At 33.9% G+C, this 18,581-nt stretch overlaps 1 protein-coding gene across 1 annotated transcript in view; it reads left to right on the forward strand.

The window, feature by feature from the left end:
- CDC14A (cell division cycle 14A) overlaps positions 1-18,347 on the forward strand; it is a 56,817-nt gene extending 38,470 nt beyond the window's left edge. The window contains 8 exon segments of the mRNA XM_039378331.1: positions 1,170-1,308; positions 3,195-3,351; positions 5,278-5,393; positions 5,956-6,003; positions 7,038-7,166; positions 8,112-8,372; positions 8,374-8,434; positions 16,568-18,347. Of these exon segments, the coding sequence (XP_039234265.1) occupies positions 1,170-1,308; positions 3,195-3,351; positions 5,278-5,393; positions 5,956-6,003; positions 7,038-7,166; positions 8,112-8,372; positions 8,374-8,434; positions 16,568-16,597 (941 nt within the window). The 3' untranslated portion in view covers positions 16,598-18,347.
- The last annotated feature ends 234 nt before the right edge of the window (positions 18,348-18,581 follow it).

Raw genomic sequence — 18,581 nt, forward strand, 5'->3', positions numbered from 1 at the left:
ATATTCCAAATACAGCTTTCCAACTAGAAATTGGTTGTCCCAAAAGTTATAGAAAAGTTCAATGCAAAGGATTATAATGGAAAGTTTGTAAATTAGCAGGAAGTTAAAGAGCAGAACTGAAATCGATACTTCCCCTTTTAATTGATTCTTCAGATCTTGTCTTCCAGTGTACAGTTACAGAACCTCAGTTTGTGAACTTCTACCCTCATCCTTTTACCTTGGTCATCTTCACTTTCAAAAAAGGGCAGGATTTAGTTATTGGTTAAATGTAAGGAGCTCGTAGTTGTGTATGGAATTATCAGCAGATGTCTGGCTGCTTAGGGAGTTTCCATGTGGATTGTTGTTGGTGCATAAACAACAGTCAGCCACCATGAGACTGCAAATTGCCAATATTGTACTTGGGGGAAAATAAGGTTTAAATGGGGTGATGCTTTACTAGTCGACAAGACACAGGGCTAGAAAGAGATTAATCCTCACTCTATAGTTAGAGATTTTGCTGGTAGTAAAGCTAGTTTTTCTGTCTCTCTGTTCTACCCTTAAAACATGGATTACTTTGTGATTTGGGGGGCAGTGGGTTAAATTATTTTAAGCTATTGATATCTAATATTATGTCCTGGTCAACATTCATTGTTCTTTATATAGATAGCGGTGAATAGTTTTTTGAATAAGTTTTGTTGGTTTCACAACAAAACTTTTTCAAAAAGAAAAAGCCACTGGCTCAGAAGACACGTGCTCTCTGTGATGTGCATGTGTATTTGCACCATACCATGATTTTTAAGTATGTGTGCTGGCCTCTCAAAGGTACTTTGATTGTGGTTTTTTTACTGGTTTTATAAATATAAAGTTGGTATTCAGCTTGATCACAGCTTTTTTTAAAGAATATCAGCCTTTTTTTAAACAAAATATGAAGTAGAATTGAGTGGCACAAGTGATTGCTGTTGCATGCATTCTTCTAAGCACTGTTTACTTTTTATAAGAATGAAATAGTTGTTCTTATATCTAGAGTACTGCAATCCAATTATGTGATAAAGGGGATACTGAATCACAAATTCTTTCTTCAAATACTAAGATGGTGAATAACATCACATAGAAGTCTTCTTACATCCCATACTTTTATTTGATAATTATGAAATGCTCACTACTGACTGTTGATACTTGTGTTTCTGTAGCTGGCCTGGGGAGAACAGGAACACTGATTGCCTGTTACATCATGAAACACTACAAGTTCACACATGCTGAAGCCATTGCTTGGATAAGAATATGTCGACCAGGCTCTATTATAGGACCCCAGCAACACTTCCTGGAAGAGTACGTATATATGCACCTTCTTTGCTAATAAGAATCAGCTGCTTCTCTACATTCTTTTCCATCTTGCATTATTTATAGGATCTGCTTCGTCTACTGACATTTGCACATCTGTTCAATATATTTAAGGTTAGTTTCTCAGGACTTTAGGAGTTACACAAGTGTGTTCGAAGTGGACAGATGTGGACAAAAGATTAAGTCAACAAATAGGATTTATTAAAATATTAACAAAGGAAGAATAGACTTTATATGTAGTTGTGACTTAAAATGAATCTTAAAATGGTATCATTGATATGTTTTTTTCTTTCTTGTAACTAAAGATTAAATAAGTTCTCGGTGGAGAGCTTATGATCTCTGACAGATTCCTTAGCATAATGTATGAAACATTTCTGATTTGAATCTAATGGTTGTCAGCAAAACAAATGTATGGTTTTAATACAGCTTCAGATTTGATCTTGACTGGCAGTGAGTAACGATGTAGACATTAAGTTTAATGTCATAGTGGTTTCTGCATTGTACATTTACTATTACAGTGGTTATGCTGCTATTTTTGAGCTGATACCCTGAAAATATTTACTTGAAGGCATTTTCCCTGTTATGAGAGAAAACATGTTAAGAAAACTTACTACAAATTTGTCTCTTTGGAAAAGAGAGTATTCAACAGCTCTTCCAGACACTGTGTGAATACAGTCAAAGATGCACCAACCTTGCATCTTAAAATCAATAGGATATCAGAGAAAGAAGTATTACTGTAATGGATAAGAGAAATTGAGCAAGAATAGGGACTTTTATTTATTATCCAACTAATGGGCACTCCTGTATTTGAGAGGTGGCTTGCTATTATTCAGAATACTGTGAATCAGTATTCTGAATAATACAAGTGTTAATTGGAGGCAGAATAGTCGTCTTCACACTGTGCTGATGCTTGGATGATCGTACATTCTTAAAATACCTTGCACAATAGAGCAAAATTATGAGGAAAGGTAATAGATAATGTGATTAGTAAGTACTGTTTACTTATAAGAAAAACAAGGCCCATGTCTTTTCTTGTTTTGATGGATTGAATACTTGGTTTGATTTTATAGATAGGCAAAGGTAGTTCAGATTTTTTTCCACTTATACTTACATTACTCCTAGCTAAGAGCTGTAGCATTGTTCAGTAAGAATTTTCTAATGTCCTAAGGGTAGTAGAGAACTGTTTCAACAATCAGACAAAATTCAAGCAATGTCACCAGTAACGTCAAAACGGGATTGGGAAGAAACATCAGTTCCATCATTCTAATATAAAATATCTTGCCCTCAGGGCTGCAAAGTTGCATCTGACAAAAAGGTAAACCCTTTCAGCTTTGATCTCCCAAACTTCATAGATGTCAAAGCTTCATCTCTTAGGTTCTTTGAGGTTTAATAAAGGGGTAGTTCGGGGGTTTTTCTGTAGAAACACTTCCACCCAAGTATGTATCAAATCAGTTTGTTACTGTGAATGCAATTAATCTTGAAAGATTTCAAAGGTATTTAATTCAAGAATGTTTTCTAGGCTACCTTTAAAATGTAATTGCAAATTCCCATTTAGTTAATCTCTTTTCCCAGAAGGATTTTGTAAAATGAAGTTATTCCACCTAGGAATGAAGTTTTAGTACTTGTAATATTTGTGTGATGACTACACACTCGTTTGGTGATTCAGGGGGTTTTTGGTTATTATTTTTAACCATAGTTTTGGGGGGTTTTTGTTTGGTTGGTTTTTTTTATTTTTTTTGTGATAGACATTCAAATTCTTTTTCAGATGAAGATGCAAATGTTGGCAATCTGTAAGAGTAGCATGTTTTCATATTGGCTTTTTTATATTTATGAAAATGTGTTGATATGAATGGATTTGGTTTTGTATCCTAAAGGAAACAAGCAATGTTATGGCTGGAGGGAGATCACATCCGATCAAAGCAGAAACAGCGAGTAGTTGATGAAAACATTAACAGAGTCCTTTGTGGCTTGAATGACATTTCCATCAGTGACAGCCTAAATAAAGTACAAGACTTGGATCAATACAGGGAGGTAAGTGTTCTTAGGAAAAATTCCAAACAGACTGAAGCTGAGCTTTTAATAACTAGCTGTAGATAACTTTTATATTTTTGAGGTTTATGCTTTTATTAGTATTAGATTGCTTTTTCTCAGATAATTTTTTTTTTAGTTCGTAATTAGAAAAAAGATCAGGTAATATTTAAAACTGTCATAGGTAATTTTGCAAACTGAAAAGGTTTGCATTATTTCCAGGGATTCCATTTCTTTCAGGGATTTCAGTTCTTTGAGAATGAAGGAAAACAAAAAATCAGCTTTCGTTCCTATTAGTTAAAAACTTATTCCAGGTTTCTAATTAAGAATGCATCAGTGTATGAACACCCATTCCTTTATCACAGTATTATGCATGGCTGAGGTGATGTGCACGTTTAGGGTAAGGACCTTATGACGACTTTCTGGGAGCACAGGCATGAAGTCTTAACTAAAGTGAAAATACTTTTGTTTCTGGAATAGTAAAAATCTTAAACTTTAGTTTCCTACACTATCTGTAAGAAACGGTTTAGATTAATTGCATCAAATGCATTTCATTAATCTCTTCTCAGCTCTGTAATAACTAAAGAGGTTTTAGGTTGCTGATGGAACTCTTTGCTTGATGTGAAAGACCAGGGATATAGTGAGCACCTTCTTCATATAATTATTAGTATAAATTAAAATAATCATCTGTCATAATCTGGAAGAGCATCTTGAATGGATTTCTGTACAGGTACTGTTTCCCTGTATTTCGCTTTTTTACAGATGTCACATTAAAGTTGTTCAACATTCAGATTTCAAACCATTTGACTTATCTCATTATCTCTTTGGATATTTGGTTATATCTCAAGGCCTCATTAAAATAGGGCTCTCTAGAAGCTCAAAACAAAGTAATATTCTCAATCCCAAAAATGCATGAGGTCAAAGAATCAGAAGAGGGGGCAGCTACATGCAGTAACTGTAGGGCAGGTGAAGACTGTGAAACAAAATTTATCAGCATGTGGCTGAATGATAGGTAACAATGGCCTACCGTATAATCTCCAATGAAATCTAGCTAAGATATTTGTATTTTCCTATAATTAATGCAACAGTTAGACCATCACATCATTTTATCAACTTCTATCATATTACTACTTCTGACAATCTTTTATGTTGGTTAATGGCATAAACTATTGTTCTGTTTTATCCAAAACACTGAGTTCCCTTAGGCACAGTAGGAACTGTGGTAAAAATACTTGATCTAGGGTCAAATGAAGTATAATTGGTATTATTGTATTTTGAGATGAATCTGAAATTGTAAATAGGCATTTAAACACTCTATTTCTTAGACTGTTTAGTGTTTTCTAAAGCTAGAAGAAAAAGGATAAAACTCTGAAATCTGTTCATTCTGTATTCCTTAGTAAGTTCACATAGGAAATTTTTTTTCAAAACTTATTTTTCTAGAGATCATGACAACTTTAACTTGTTTATTTTTTAAATGTAGTAATTTAGTAAAGTTGATTTTTAGTGCCTCTTGCAGGACATACAGCTTTATCTAAATTTCTTCCTCATTTGTGCATAACATAAAATTTTGTGTTACTGCTTTCCTTCCGTGCTGATGATAACTTTAAAAGTACTTATGGACGAAGTAGTTGAGGTTTATGTTCTACAAAACCAGACTTCTTTGAAGTAGATAAATGCTGGCATTAGACTTGAGCATCCTGAACTGACTTTGAGGTCAGATTCTGCAAAAATCCTCTGTGCGTGTGTGTTTGTACAGTGACACATTTAATCTGCTGGAGCTATGCGAAGAGTAGTGCCGATGTATGCAGAGGACTGTAGATTAGTCTTTTAGATTTTAATCTTCATGAAGGAGATGTTCAGTTCTTTGAAACTACACTGCTCCAAAGGATTTGATATATTCTCTTGCTTGCATCCTTTTGTGTTTCCCAGAATGATTTTGAAGACAAAGCAGATGTGGAAACTCAGAATGGCATGACACAGGGAGATAAGCTCAATGCCTTAAAAAGTCGGAGACGGCCTTGTTCTGCTACAACTGGAGCTCTGAGGTAATTGTCATTCTGAGGTAATTTGCAATTTTAGATTCTGTCCATGCTATCAGTCTATGTGGCAAGTACATGATCTTGTTTAAGGCAGTGGTACTAACTGTAAATTGTACCACTGTCTGTGGTGGAAATTTCTCTAGGTATATATCTATTAGTTGCAGATTTGGTTTATTAATTTTTTCTTTTATCTTCTTTTCCCCTTCTGTCTCTCTGTTCAGGATCTCTTCTTACTGCGTAGCCATAAAAGATAATGTAAAAAAAAATTCTGAAAACCTTCACATTTCTATTTATCTAGCATTCTAAAACTTACGACTTGAACAAAAATTTTCTTCAATGAACTTAGTTGTCTTTCTATAATTACTTTTCTGAACCAGTAAAAATATGAACTGTGAAAATAAACCTGAAGTACCTGTCTGCTGTTTACCTGTAAATTAAGATAGTGACTGTCAATAACTCTTAACTCTTGGTCTTGTATTTTAAGCCCGCCTGAGACATGAAAATATACTTTGGCAGAGGGGAAAGGCTTTTTATCCTTGGATAAAGACTGCTGCTTTTGTTTCTTTAGGCTGCAAGACATGAAACTGCACACCAGGTCAATATCACAACCCTTCAGGTATTAACTTTAAAGTTCTAGTTATAAATGTGTACCACTTGACTTGGGTCTTAATTTTCAGCATTTTCGGTCATAGTTATCACATCAATTGATTAGCAATTTCTGGCTTACAAGAATAGGCAGGTAACAAAGTTTTTGAAACACCTGCAAATTGCATGCTTTACCCCATTGAATCTAATATACAACATATAAGACAAGATTTCTATCATTAGAAAGCATTAATACTGAAAAGAGCACAATTTTTTTAGTTTTGTGACCTGGATTTTTGAGTTGGATTACTCCCTATGGCTAACTTTGAAAATGTCTGTTTTACCCTTTCTTGGTAATTAAAGCTACTTCTGTTTAATGCCATTCCTTCTGTGCTTGTATTTGGAGATTTGTACCCAAGTTCTTTGATCTGTTAAGGTCTGATCATGATAATATCCCCTAGTCTAAGGATGGAGAAAATTATTGTTCTAATAAACTATTGTAGGCAGCCATAATGGTAAACATTATTGAATAGTCCAGTGTAACATATATACAGCTCAGTTTCAAACCAAGAAGAATTTGGTCATTAAGACCCCCACTCTAGAAGGAGCTGTATGTTCTGTGCAACTTTGTGAAAATGTTCATGCTGTCATTCGGAAATGATGATGATCTCATGAAAGCTGCAGTGTCATTTTCTTCTACTCATACTCAATTTATAAGCACAAAAAGTATTCTTTCTCAAAGTCACATTTAAAATCTATGATAAAATTTACAATAAATCTATAAAAAACGGACACTTGGCCTTTGTAAAATATCAAAGTGAAAAGTAGCCTATAACTGTATAATAAGGTGCAGCAGGGGAAATTCTTGAAGTGGAATATTTGGAAAATTTTTTTAAAAGATACTTGAAAACAGCCAAATTGTTGCATTTTTGGTGTTCTCAGACTTGAGAATTCCCATTTTTTAAAATACCAGTCTGTATATTGAAAGACTAGACTGTATGTGTTTGAGATGTATATTTTAATTATAAAATCTTGCTTCTCACTAAAACTCTGCACTCCTTTTAGACTGAATACTTCAGGTAGCACAGAAGGATCCATGTCTCCTCTGAAGGCCTCCAAAGTGATGGCAGTTAACTCACCATCTGCAGAAAGAATAAGCAGACTTGCCACATCCTCAGGATCTAACCTCAAAAGGTTTTTTTCTTCTTCTCATTTTGGTTCAAGCACTTACCGTATTCTCCACTGGTTGTCAGCACATGTGCAGTCTGTGAAGCGCTTACTGTTCTTGGGTGTAAGAAGGCTTAAATTTATTTACAAAGTCATTTGCTGTTCCACGAGCCAAGCTTTAGTTGCCTGCAGATTTAAAAAACAAAGAAAAGCTAAAACCTGTCCTCCTGGTCTGAGCATTTTGTTGGGGTTGTGTTGTCAGAAACAGTAGTACATTGCTAAAGTTTTGGGGGTTTTTTTCACTTACGTCAGTTCGTAGACATTTTGCAGGTATTCCCACAAGTGAATATACTGTTACTCTCAGAAGAATACTGAGTGGTAATCAATATGACTTTTATGAACCTTTGATTTCTTACTATTTATTTCCATTATTACTGTTGTCCTAAGTAATTATATATGTTAAATGAAATTTAGAATGATAAATGCATTTTTAATAACTCTGGGCACAAATATTTACCTGAAGAGAGTAACTGACTTGAGATATTTCAGGACACCCTATTTTTATTCTCAGATTTTATCATATTACTTCTTGGTTACTTGAAGGCTTATACCACATTACTGATTTCAAGCAGCAGAAGAGGAGTTCCTAAACTGTCACATGTACAAAAAGTACTTCAGCATAGATCAGACACTGCCTAAACCTTTTAACACGATCTCCTGCATGTGCATATGGTTTGACAGAGCTGAAAGCTGGCCATGGTAGTGCTGAATAAGCTAAACTTGGGAACTCCTGACAAAGAATTCTGCTTTTCATTACTTAGGAGCTAGAAGATGAACCTGTGTGCGAACACAAATTATTTCAGAACGGTCTGTGTTATTCACCTAATGCCTTCTGAATTGTCTGTTACATTTTTGTATATATCTCTACATACCTTGTGTATATTTTTTTCCCTGCATGTGTTTTCCATTCAGCGTTTCCATAAACTCCAGACTAGCCAGTTCTCTAGGGAACCTGTATGCTGCTTCAGATGATGATGGGAGCAAAATGACATCATCGTGCTCTAGGACAGGTTTTTCTGTAAGCCATATCTCCAGTCACCTGAATGGCAGCTTGCAGCTGCCACACAGAAATACCCATGAGCTGAACAACAACTTGTACAACAGAAGCAGCAGTAGTGGCAACAACCTGAGCAGCCAAAGCAGTTTGCACAGCGCCGTGACAGATGGGTACGCACCAGCCTTCCTTTATGGGCCTTACAGCTCCTCCAGCACCATACCAGAGTCAATTAATTCCTGTAAGTTCATACTCACAACAGCACTTCCAGGCAGCTGAGTGATGCTTTTCTGCCTTGCTTCTGTGAGCAAAACTGTCGCAAAAAAAAAATCTTAACTCAGCATAATTCTCTGACTTCCTCTAACACTTCTGAACAGCACCTTTATCTGTTATCTTTTTAAGTAATTATCATTTCAGCTGGGGGTTTTTTCCATGTCTTTTAAATATCTAGTACATGGAAGGTTCACTAAAATAAGTGACTCCTGAACTTTCACACCTTTTCTGATTTTTTTTTTTTAATGGACCATCCTATCCTTTGGATTTTTTTATTTCAAATTATGCATAACATAGTTTATAACTTTATTATGTATCTTTATCTTCATGCAGTAACAGATTTAAAGAAGGTTTTCTATGTATCATACTAAATAAAAGGTAAACGTCCCTAAAGATAGGGCTTATTTGAAAGATTAGTCCTCCTGATTTGAAACCTAGTCCTTTTCTAACACCAAATGTGAACAGTATTATAGAGCAAGATATTTCTGATGGTTTCACATTGCAGCTTTCATTCCTCAAAAACTTTGCTGTCTTGGACTTATTTTATGCTCTTTTTTTTGTGTGAAAGAGTCTGTATAAAGAGGATGCACAGATAAATTAATGCAATTTGAAAGTGATTCTATACAAAATGCAGAGAAGAGAGACTAGAGAAACTCCCATTAAGAAATCAGAAATAACTTCATCTAATCTAGGGAAAAAATAAATATATCTGCTACTAAAAATCTAAACCCAATTTAAAATTTCTAGTTTTCAAAGATTTGATATCCTACTAATTATAAAACTTAGTGCAGTGTTTTTAATAGAGTATTTTGCCTACAATTAATTGAACCTGTCAGCCTCTGTTTACTAGTACCGACACTTCAGATTTTTATTTTTTTTACCTGCTGGAAATAATATTGGCTTTGTGTATAATTAACTTCAGAATATTGCACCTCTCTCTCCTATTTCAGTATAAAGAAAATTTTAGTGTTACACCTGCTCCTGGTTTTGAGTGTGGTGAGTCTCTGTCTTAAAGCAGCTAATAACACACATTGCACGTAACTAGGATGTCAGCTGAAAAGATCATTCATGGGTTGTGTTCTCTTTTTCCGGCAGAAGTGGAGGACCTACCCCCATGTTAACAGCTAGGATGTGGCACCTCTTACAATTCAGAAGCCGCATGTTTATAGCTCGGGGTATGAATTGCACTTTCTGAGGATAGATGGCAGTAGGAAATAAATTCTCATTGTCCTATTGTGGAATTAAATTGCATGTGACTGAAACCTAACCTACATACAAAGTATATTGAAAATGGGGGAACTTGATTCTGTGTTCTCTTTAAGTCAGTGGCTACTTCCTACTGTGGTAGGATGTGCTTAACCTAAAGCAGCTCTTTAAAATACTTGATGCTTTCAGACTCCTCGTTTGAAAAGTACATTTAACTTCTTATCCACTATAGCTTATCTGGAAATAAATGCTAATATTCCATGATCTCAGGATCACCAAGTCATCTGCATTGAGTTTAAACTTTACTTTAAACAGCAGCAGTAACTTATTTGCAAGGGAGTTCTTGAATATTGCCACATCCTTTCAGTTTTTTGAAGTTGTTTCACATCTAATGTGACTGTTTTTTCCTACTGCATGGAATTGAGGTAAACTGTATATAATTGAGGCTTCAAATGGATACAAAAACCATATCAGTTTTTCTATGAAGAAACAAATTCTAGAACAAGAAAACTGCTTTAGTTTAACTAATTAATTTAATTACTTCAGGCACAGAGATAAGGAGAGGGATGAAAAGCTGCACAGCAAGCAAGGAATGTTTGTTTTGAGGCACATCAACGAGTCTTTTATTTGTTCATGAATTCTGATTGCTCTGAAGAGTCATCCTTTTTAGGTGTTCCCACTCTTTAATCCAGCATGCTTACAGAAATTCAGTCCTCAGGACTGACAGAGCCCCAGTTGGGGGTAGTACACCAACAGTGGTTGAGAGCAATCAGTCATCTGAATAACTAAGTGGTAAAGTGACTGATTTGATTTTTTTTTTTAATTTCTCATTTTCAATATTGTCTCATATTGAATGTAATGAACAATAATTCTTTAGAGAGTCAGTCCATTCTTGTTCTTTTCAGTTCTATCTTTTGTAAATTATATGCTGCCAGCAGCGTTTCTTTGAGGTTTTTTCCATATTCTACTTACAGCTGCCTATTATGCATTAAATATATGCACGTAAGCCTACATGCAGTGCCCTAAGGCGAAGAAAACACCTTGTAACTGTAATGTGACTTAGTTATGAAAATAAGCTGACATCTTTCACATTTGGCCAAAATTTACAAGAGTATTAAATGGTAATATAAACAATTACAGGAACAATAAGCATGTTTCCTCAAACAGCTTAAAAGGTTCAGTGAAAATATAACATTTTGAAAATAAAAACGGTCATTTCCTTTGGAGAGGTAGTTGCCATACCTTAATGCTACAAATAATTCTTAACAATGAGAGCAAAGTTAGTGGGCTTGTTCCTTAAGCATAGGATAAGAAGTTAATTACTGGTGCCACTTTGTTTCTTTTTTATATCTAGATATTTACAAAATTCTAGGTTAGCACTAGGTCTCTCTTTAATCTTATAAACCCTTGAGGTTCAATATAATGGCAGCAACAGAAAAATTTCCCAAATATATGTGGGGAGAGGGCTGGGCTTACGGTGTAACTGACTCTTCCACTGTTGTAGCATGTCTTTCCTTCTTAGATAAAGGTGACTTAGAAAGAGGGAGAAAAACAAGGAATGTTAGTTACTGCTTAACTTAGGGAAGAGAAAAGGAGCGGGTGAAGAGGTGAAATAGCCATCTTGACAGCAGAGAAGGACTTCGTGCTGTGTGCGTTGTGGTGAAGAAGGAAATTAATTGTTGTCTCCTTGCAATAGAACTGTGAAGTGATTTAAAACCGATTTAAATGAAATATGTTAAACATAGTATAAAGTTTTAGGTTGACTGGGAAACGGTGAAGAAAAAAGTGCTTTCTAAAATGCACATTTCTCCTGTTTAAGAACATCTTTAGTTTTCTTCCTACCTATCTTAATGACTTAGTAATACATGGAAGGATGTAAGGGTGTAATCTTTGAATAATTCTTGGCTTGATATCATTTGCTGTTGAGGAGTAGAGGTTATACCCAGTTGAATACAGCAAGATCTTTATATGAGATTCTATATCCAGTCCTCTTTGAAGAGTGAGGTGAGATAAAAATACTATATTTTATATAACATATACTGCAATATGAAAAGCAGCATTTCTTAGGAAGAATCATGCCATGCAAAGTCTGTGTAGCAAAGTACAAGTTTCTGATTTACTGTAAAGTAATATTCTTTCAATATAATGGTTAAAAAGTTTTCCTGTTTGGAATATGTTTTTCAAATATGTTCTGATTAATGCATTTGCTTCTAAATATACCATATGGCCCCGTGCATCTCTCACAGTCACAGTAGAATACACTAAATTGTTACCCATTTTATGCACAACTGACTGAGTTGAATGTAGTTACTGTGATGTCACGATGTGTAAGACAAGAGTAGATTATTTGATCATTTAGTCTCTGAATGCTTTGTGCCTGGTAGTGAGCATCTCACTGGCTTATACAGATGGCTTATTTTGAGGACAATATAATTTTTCTGAATGATTAGTCCCACTGATTGAACACAGTCATGCTTAAAACTATTTCACTTTTAACCTGCAACTTTGTTTGTCTTTATTATGTCACTGTTATAGTCCTTTATTATCTTATTTTCTTGTCATGAAGACATCTCGTGCTAGTCATCTCAACTTGATTTTCTTTTGATAAGCTAAGTTGGCTCAAATATCCTTTTGGAAAATGTTCAAATTCTTTAGTTTTTGAAAATCTTTCTGGTCCAGAAAGCTGCTACTCAGTGCTGTCCTGCTCGTTAGTCCATAGCTTGTTTTATCTTCTTAACTGTAATATGTTGGAAGTTTAGGGGAGGGAAAAAAAGAGGTCTTGCCATCAAAAATACTGACTTGTATTTTAGTCCCATGTCCTGCATTCCCCATGGGTTTTCTTGGGGTTTTTAATGTGGAATTTTGTGGAAAAGCATAATTTTTTTCGCCATCCCCTCTTCTTAATGGAACCAATTAGCCAACCAAAGATTTGTTTTTTCTTACCACTTCAACCACTGACATCCAGCTACTTTGCTTCTGGTGAAATGCATCAGTGGGCTGAAGCTCATGAGCAAAATATGGAGTAGCATCAAGCCTTAATACCACTTCTGGCAGAATTCTGTTAAAAACAGAAAGAACTGCAATGTAACACAAACCCTTTCTGCAGCAAGACTAAGATTTGGCTGTCAAGGCTTCCAAGCAATTTCACCATTGAAAGCAGAGAAGTGGAAATCATTAAACAGAATTCTAATTGGAGCACATCAGATAAGGTACCTGACAGAAGTCTGTTACATATACTGGTGCTTTATGCTTATTCACTTAGCTTAGCTCATCAGAGGACTCTTGAATGATACTGATTAATTACCTCTCTCTTTTATTGGCAAAATCTCCCTTACCTGAGTTAGATATCAAGCTAACCAGCTGTAATCACATACTCTATTTTAGAAAAATCACCTTATCACTCTTATTTGTCCTTCTTTGTTAACTATCAACATCAGTGGTGCAGGAGCATTTTAAGATGGTTAGGACAGTACTTTTTCAGTTCTCATTTATGTTCTTCATTATGTTCTTCATTTCTCATTAGTGAGAAAATTTTGAATTCCATTTTTATGCAAGTACTTTTTTTTCCCCCCAGTATGGAAGAGAGTTACTCACTACTCTTTTTTTTTTTTCTGTTTTGTAATGAAACAACATTAATACTGCTGTTCCACGTCCTATTTAACAAAAAAGAATAATAAGAAATAACCATGACTATGACTTCCTGTTGTTGTCAGCCATATATTTTTCCTTAATGGTTTTTGTCCTTCATCAGTGCAAGCTTAAAATCCACTTCTTTTTATCATGTTTATGCTGATGAACTAAAAGAAAATCTTGATTTTCAAAGAATGGAAAACTCGCCATTCTAGCCAAATAGAATAAATATTTTATTTGCAAATTTTACAAATTGGATGTTTTGATTAAACAGAATGTCTCACAATTATAATTTGCAGAATTATTCTTTTCAGGTAGAATCACATTTAAGGTACAGTAATAAGATTTTTACTTTTTTAAAACAATATCTCTAAATTCAAATATCACTCTTAAAAATGTATTTTCATTGGAGAATATGTAACTGGGTAGTCTTAAGATGAGTCACCTTTTGCTTCTATAGCTGTCATGGAAACTGGTGCAATTGAAACATTTGAAAAAAAAAGGGGAAGGTAGCAGTACTTTAAAATGCATATACATCATTATACCTGTAGAATAGTTTCTCTTAATAAGAACTTACTATTAATTCAGGACAGCGTTTGCAAAAACATAGACAAATGCTAGTGCATCTCACTGATCTGTAAATTTAGCAGATGCAAAGGATCACTTCAAGTGTGTCTGTATTTTCTGTAATATATCCTGAATTAGTTTATTGGGTCTTGTGTATTCACAGTAATTCTTGCCTACTGCAACACTCCTAATTGCAGCGGTGTTTTGGGAGAGTTGATGCACAATGCAAAAAACTTAAATTACATTTGTGCAATTATCTGGGAAAAGTACATGTTCAAATCTTAACAAATAGCCCTAAATCCTACAGGGTTGTTCCCTATTAAAGGTAACTCACAGCTGACTTGATCCTAAAGTTGAATGTGTGCAAATACAGTTCTAGTGCCTGGGTGGATCTGTTGCTTATTTTCTCTTCCAGGAGGCTTTCTGTGCCTAGTGATCTAAGTAGTTGCTTTAACATGAACTTCATTAGATATCCTTGTGTCTTAATTCTTAGTTCTTTGGTTAAATGTCTGGTACTTGGGTATAAAATGCCAAACATGACACAGCATGGGACCACTGTAGAACACACGGAGACTTTGACTCCATTAACTGATTTTATACTCATCATTGCAATTCAGCAGTCAATTTTCTTTGGTTTTTTCCATCTATTTTTACCTCTATTTCAATAAGATTTTAAATACGATTTTGTTAAATCCAGATATTACTTGTAAAAGTGGATTGGGGCTTTTTGTTTTTAATAATGCTTTCAGAATCATAGGCCATACTTTGAGTCACAGCAAATGTAAATTTTAAAATAGAAAACTCCTCAAAAGATTAAAAAAAAGAAAAAAATCTCAATTACAGGCTTTGAAACATTACAGTCAATCTCTTCAGACATGTGAAGAGATTTAAGAGCACAAATTACTTTTCCTCAGAAGCAAAAAAAACCACCAGAACAACAAACCTTCCCTGCTATATTTTAATTTTCCAAATTCAAAAATGAGTATCTGTACTTTACAATAGCTCAGTTGTTAGGGCTATCACCATGTTTTTAGTAATAGAACTTTATGTGAAGTCACATAAATGGATCTTAATCTGGAAAATAATCCTGTTTAGATTTAATTATTTCTGTATATTCAGAAAATAAAAAAATAAAGGACTGGTGTTCACAGTTCTTTGTCAGCAAACACTGACTGCTTTTAAGATCACCAAAAGTGTACAGTGCTTTCTGGTCATCTTTCATCTGTCCTAGCTATAAGTAAGCTATTACTGTACAACATATGAGAGTATATAATTAAATTTCATGCCTTTTTTTTAATGTTTGTTAATCAGCTTTACTTGGAATTCAGTTTTCATGAATCCATTTCAAATACTGCTCTAATTGAGTGTAACTGTCTATTATTAAAATACACATCTGAAAATGAGACACCTTAGAGGATCATTAAGAAAGAGGGCAGAAGTTTCAAGTGCTCATTAATGAAGACCTATTCCTTTTGCCTTGCCTTTACTAAAACCAGACCCTTTTCAGTCAGTGGTATTCAAATCTATATGCTGTGACAGCACTTCTTCTTCAACCTAGGAAAGAATATCCAGATGGTCTCAGATCTTCAAGATGTGAAAATACTTTTAAAAGACAACTTTGGAAATATACACTAAGATTTATGATATAGGGGGAAAAGTGTTTTTGTGATATTAGTTAGAACTCTAGAAGTTTATATATCTATTATGCACTTCTACTAATGGGTTTCACTATGGGTGCCAAAGAGCATTTCTGTAGTGACTGGTTATGAATAGTAGGAAAATGGAAGGCAAGACTCTGAGGTTCTGATCTGTGAGGTTCTGATCTGTGTTAGGACTCGTGTTGGTCTCCAGTAGTTCTCCCTAATTCTGCTGCAGTTCTTAAATATGCTTGGGGTTTTAATTTGCTATTTATTTATAACCATACTAATACAGTGATGAGCTCTCTCATATAAGACTTATTATTCATCAGAATGACTTCTTAAACACATCTGTGTATGAGCTAATAAAATGTTTGGATAGTGTCTAAACTGATTAATAAGTTTTTAATAAAACCTTAGATTTCAGTAAAAACAGAAATGTCAATAAATACAGAATAAATACAGTAGACCGGGTTGTACTTTCCTCTTAATTATACTGACTTCTTACTAATCCAGATGAAACATTTGCAGTGCTTCATTTTCATCTGTTTTTAGTAATCATGGATAATTTTATGCATATGCATAATTGTGCTGTTGTAGCTTTTTTTTTCCCCTCAATAATTAGCTACACCATATGTTTCCTGTATCATTATCTCAATCAACATCTAAGGTATGCCTAATTTTTTACAGTAGCACTTGGACTCTCATTCAGGATAAGGGGAAACAATTCAGTTATACTAACAGCTATCATATACGTCCTCAACACATTTTAAGGTATTGTTTTAATGTGGTATTTTAGAGGACTTTTTATACTTTATTTAAGAATCTCAAAAATTTGTTTGGAAAAGTAAGTGTAGATACAGGAAAGTTGATGGATTCAGACTTTAGTTTCTTCTATTTTATTCATCTGTACCTGTGCAGAGATTCAGATCCCCCTCCAATTCTGTTTATTTTTCTCCTTCCTGTCCTTCCTCTACTCCTTATCTTTAAGTGAAAGATACATATTATATCCAAATACAACCTCTTCAGTGAGTTTTAATCAGTTTTTCTTCTCTGCACAGTCCCTTCAGTCTGAGTATGTTCAGTACTAAAGCCTTGCTGCTTTGGTGAAACCTGCTGAGCTCTTCAAATTGATGTTCTTTATGAAGGAGAAGAACTGAAAAAAAGCTGCTCATTAAGAGGAGGAATCTTCAATACAAGCTTAACACCAAGAGAAGACCTCTTAACAGGAGAAATTTCTTGTTAATGACTACTGCAGATGCATTGATGTTGAATTTATGGAAATTACTACCCCATGTTATATACACATTTAAATTTTTTATGTTGAGACAGCTTGAATATATTTCTAATGAGTTTCATTAAGACATTTATTAACTTGTGTACAGTGTTAAAATATCTATTAAGAGAATATTTTGGTAAACTATAAAAATTATGTAAAAATTAGAATATATTTTAATTTAGTGTCTACTTTGCTACAAAAATGTGTATTTTAAAGAATTTGTACATGTTTATCAAAGATATAAAAATTTTTTATGAACAAGATGTTTTTCTTGTTTAATGGGTCCATCATTATTGCTTGAAGCCTCATGTAATTACTCTTTTACTAATTGGTTTTCTGGTAACTCGATGGAAGTCCTAACTAATGAGAGACTAGTTGTTACAATATCAACTAAAAGCGCTTGATAAATAGTCTGCTCTCCACTTTCAGCTCCTAATGTTTCTTAAGGAAACGCAATGAAAGAAAACTAAAGGGAAAATATTTGTTGAGATATGATGTAGTTACATCTTTCACTGCAAAGAGAAAGTAATTTATTTAATGATTCAGTTGTACAACTAAGACTTTCAATTTGTCTTAAAGGAATGTTTTGGTTTTGATGTAGAATGTTAAATTTTGCTATGCAATATATACTGCAAAAATGAAGGCAGACCAAACTGAAGTTGGTAAGAATGTACATATACAGTGAATTCAGCAGCACTGCATACTTGCATGTTTTGAACCTACATTTGGCAGTATGTGTACAATTTCCTTAGCAACACACACTAAATGTTGGAAGTATATTAAATTTTCATTTCTCAGTTGGATGCTTCATACACCTTTAGTTTTTTTGTTAAATATATAGTTTAGGTAACCTCCTGTATCATGGAATATTTTTGCCAGTAATAAAGATGCTCTTTAACATATAGTTAAATCAGATGTTATTACCAATGAGACTTAGAATTAAATGGTGTTACAGTGAGGTCCTAGAGACCAGGTGTAAAATTTTCAGAACTCCAGAAGGGCATAGTAAGGAAAGTAATGAGATGATTTGATTTGCCACTAATCTGTAAGACAAAACCAAAACAGATTTGTTACCTATTAGTTTTCCCAGTATCTACAGAAACTTGAAAAAAAAAAAGTAAAACTTGGTTGAATTATCAGGTTTTTTTCCTGAAGACCTGTGAATGCCCTGCATTTGCTTTACAACTGAAGTCAAGACAATGTGCTACAACATTTTTAAAAAAGATCAGATCATAAATTGCTATAGCAAGTTGTACTGGAAGTGCTAATAAGCAAAACTGAGAGCAGCTAAAAAAATCATTGAATAAAATTTACTGTACTTTTTTTGCAACTGTGTATATGTAACATATACACACACGAAGTAGCATATGTGTGTGCATATATATATAAAATATACTGTATATGAATTATAGAATAATGGTAAGGTAATTCTACCTCTTATAAAGAATTTTCTCATGTACTTTGTTATAAATAGTTTTCCTTAATAAAATATTGATTAATTTTGAAATGTAGATATATATACATATACAGCTAATTGATAATAAAATGCCCGTATAAGCCAGCTTCCTTGTTTCTTGTTTTCTCTTAGAACTGTTCATGCAAACTAATGTGATTTGATTTCTAACTGAAGATAGCTATTCAAAATCATCTTTTTTCTTCTAAAGCATGTAATGTATTTCTAAGTAGGATGATATTGCAAAAAAAAATTAGCATGATAGATACCTTTTTTAACTGATCTAACTAACCTTCTTGTATTTGCTTCTTGTGTATTTGCATAATGTCAGGTACGTAATCAA

The sequence above is a fragment of the Pipra filicauda genome, unplaced genomic scaffold, assembly GCF_003945595.2.
Source record: "Pipra filicauda isolate LSUMZ 115617 unplaced genomic scaffold, ASM394559v2 scaffold135_size2527700_pilon, whole genome shotgun sequence".
Lineage (NCBI taxonomy): Eukaryota > Metazoa > Chordata > Aves > Passeriformes > Pipridae > Pipra > Pipra filicauda.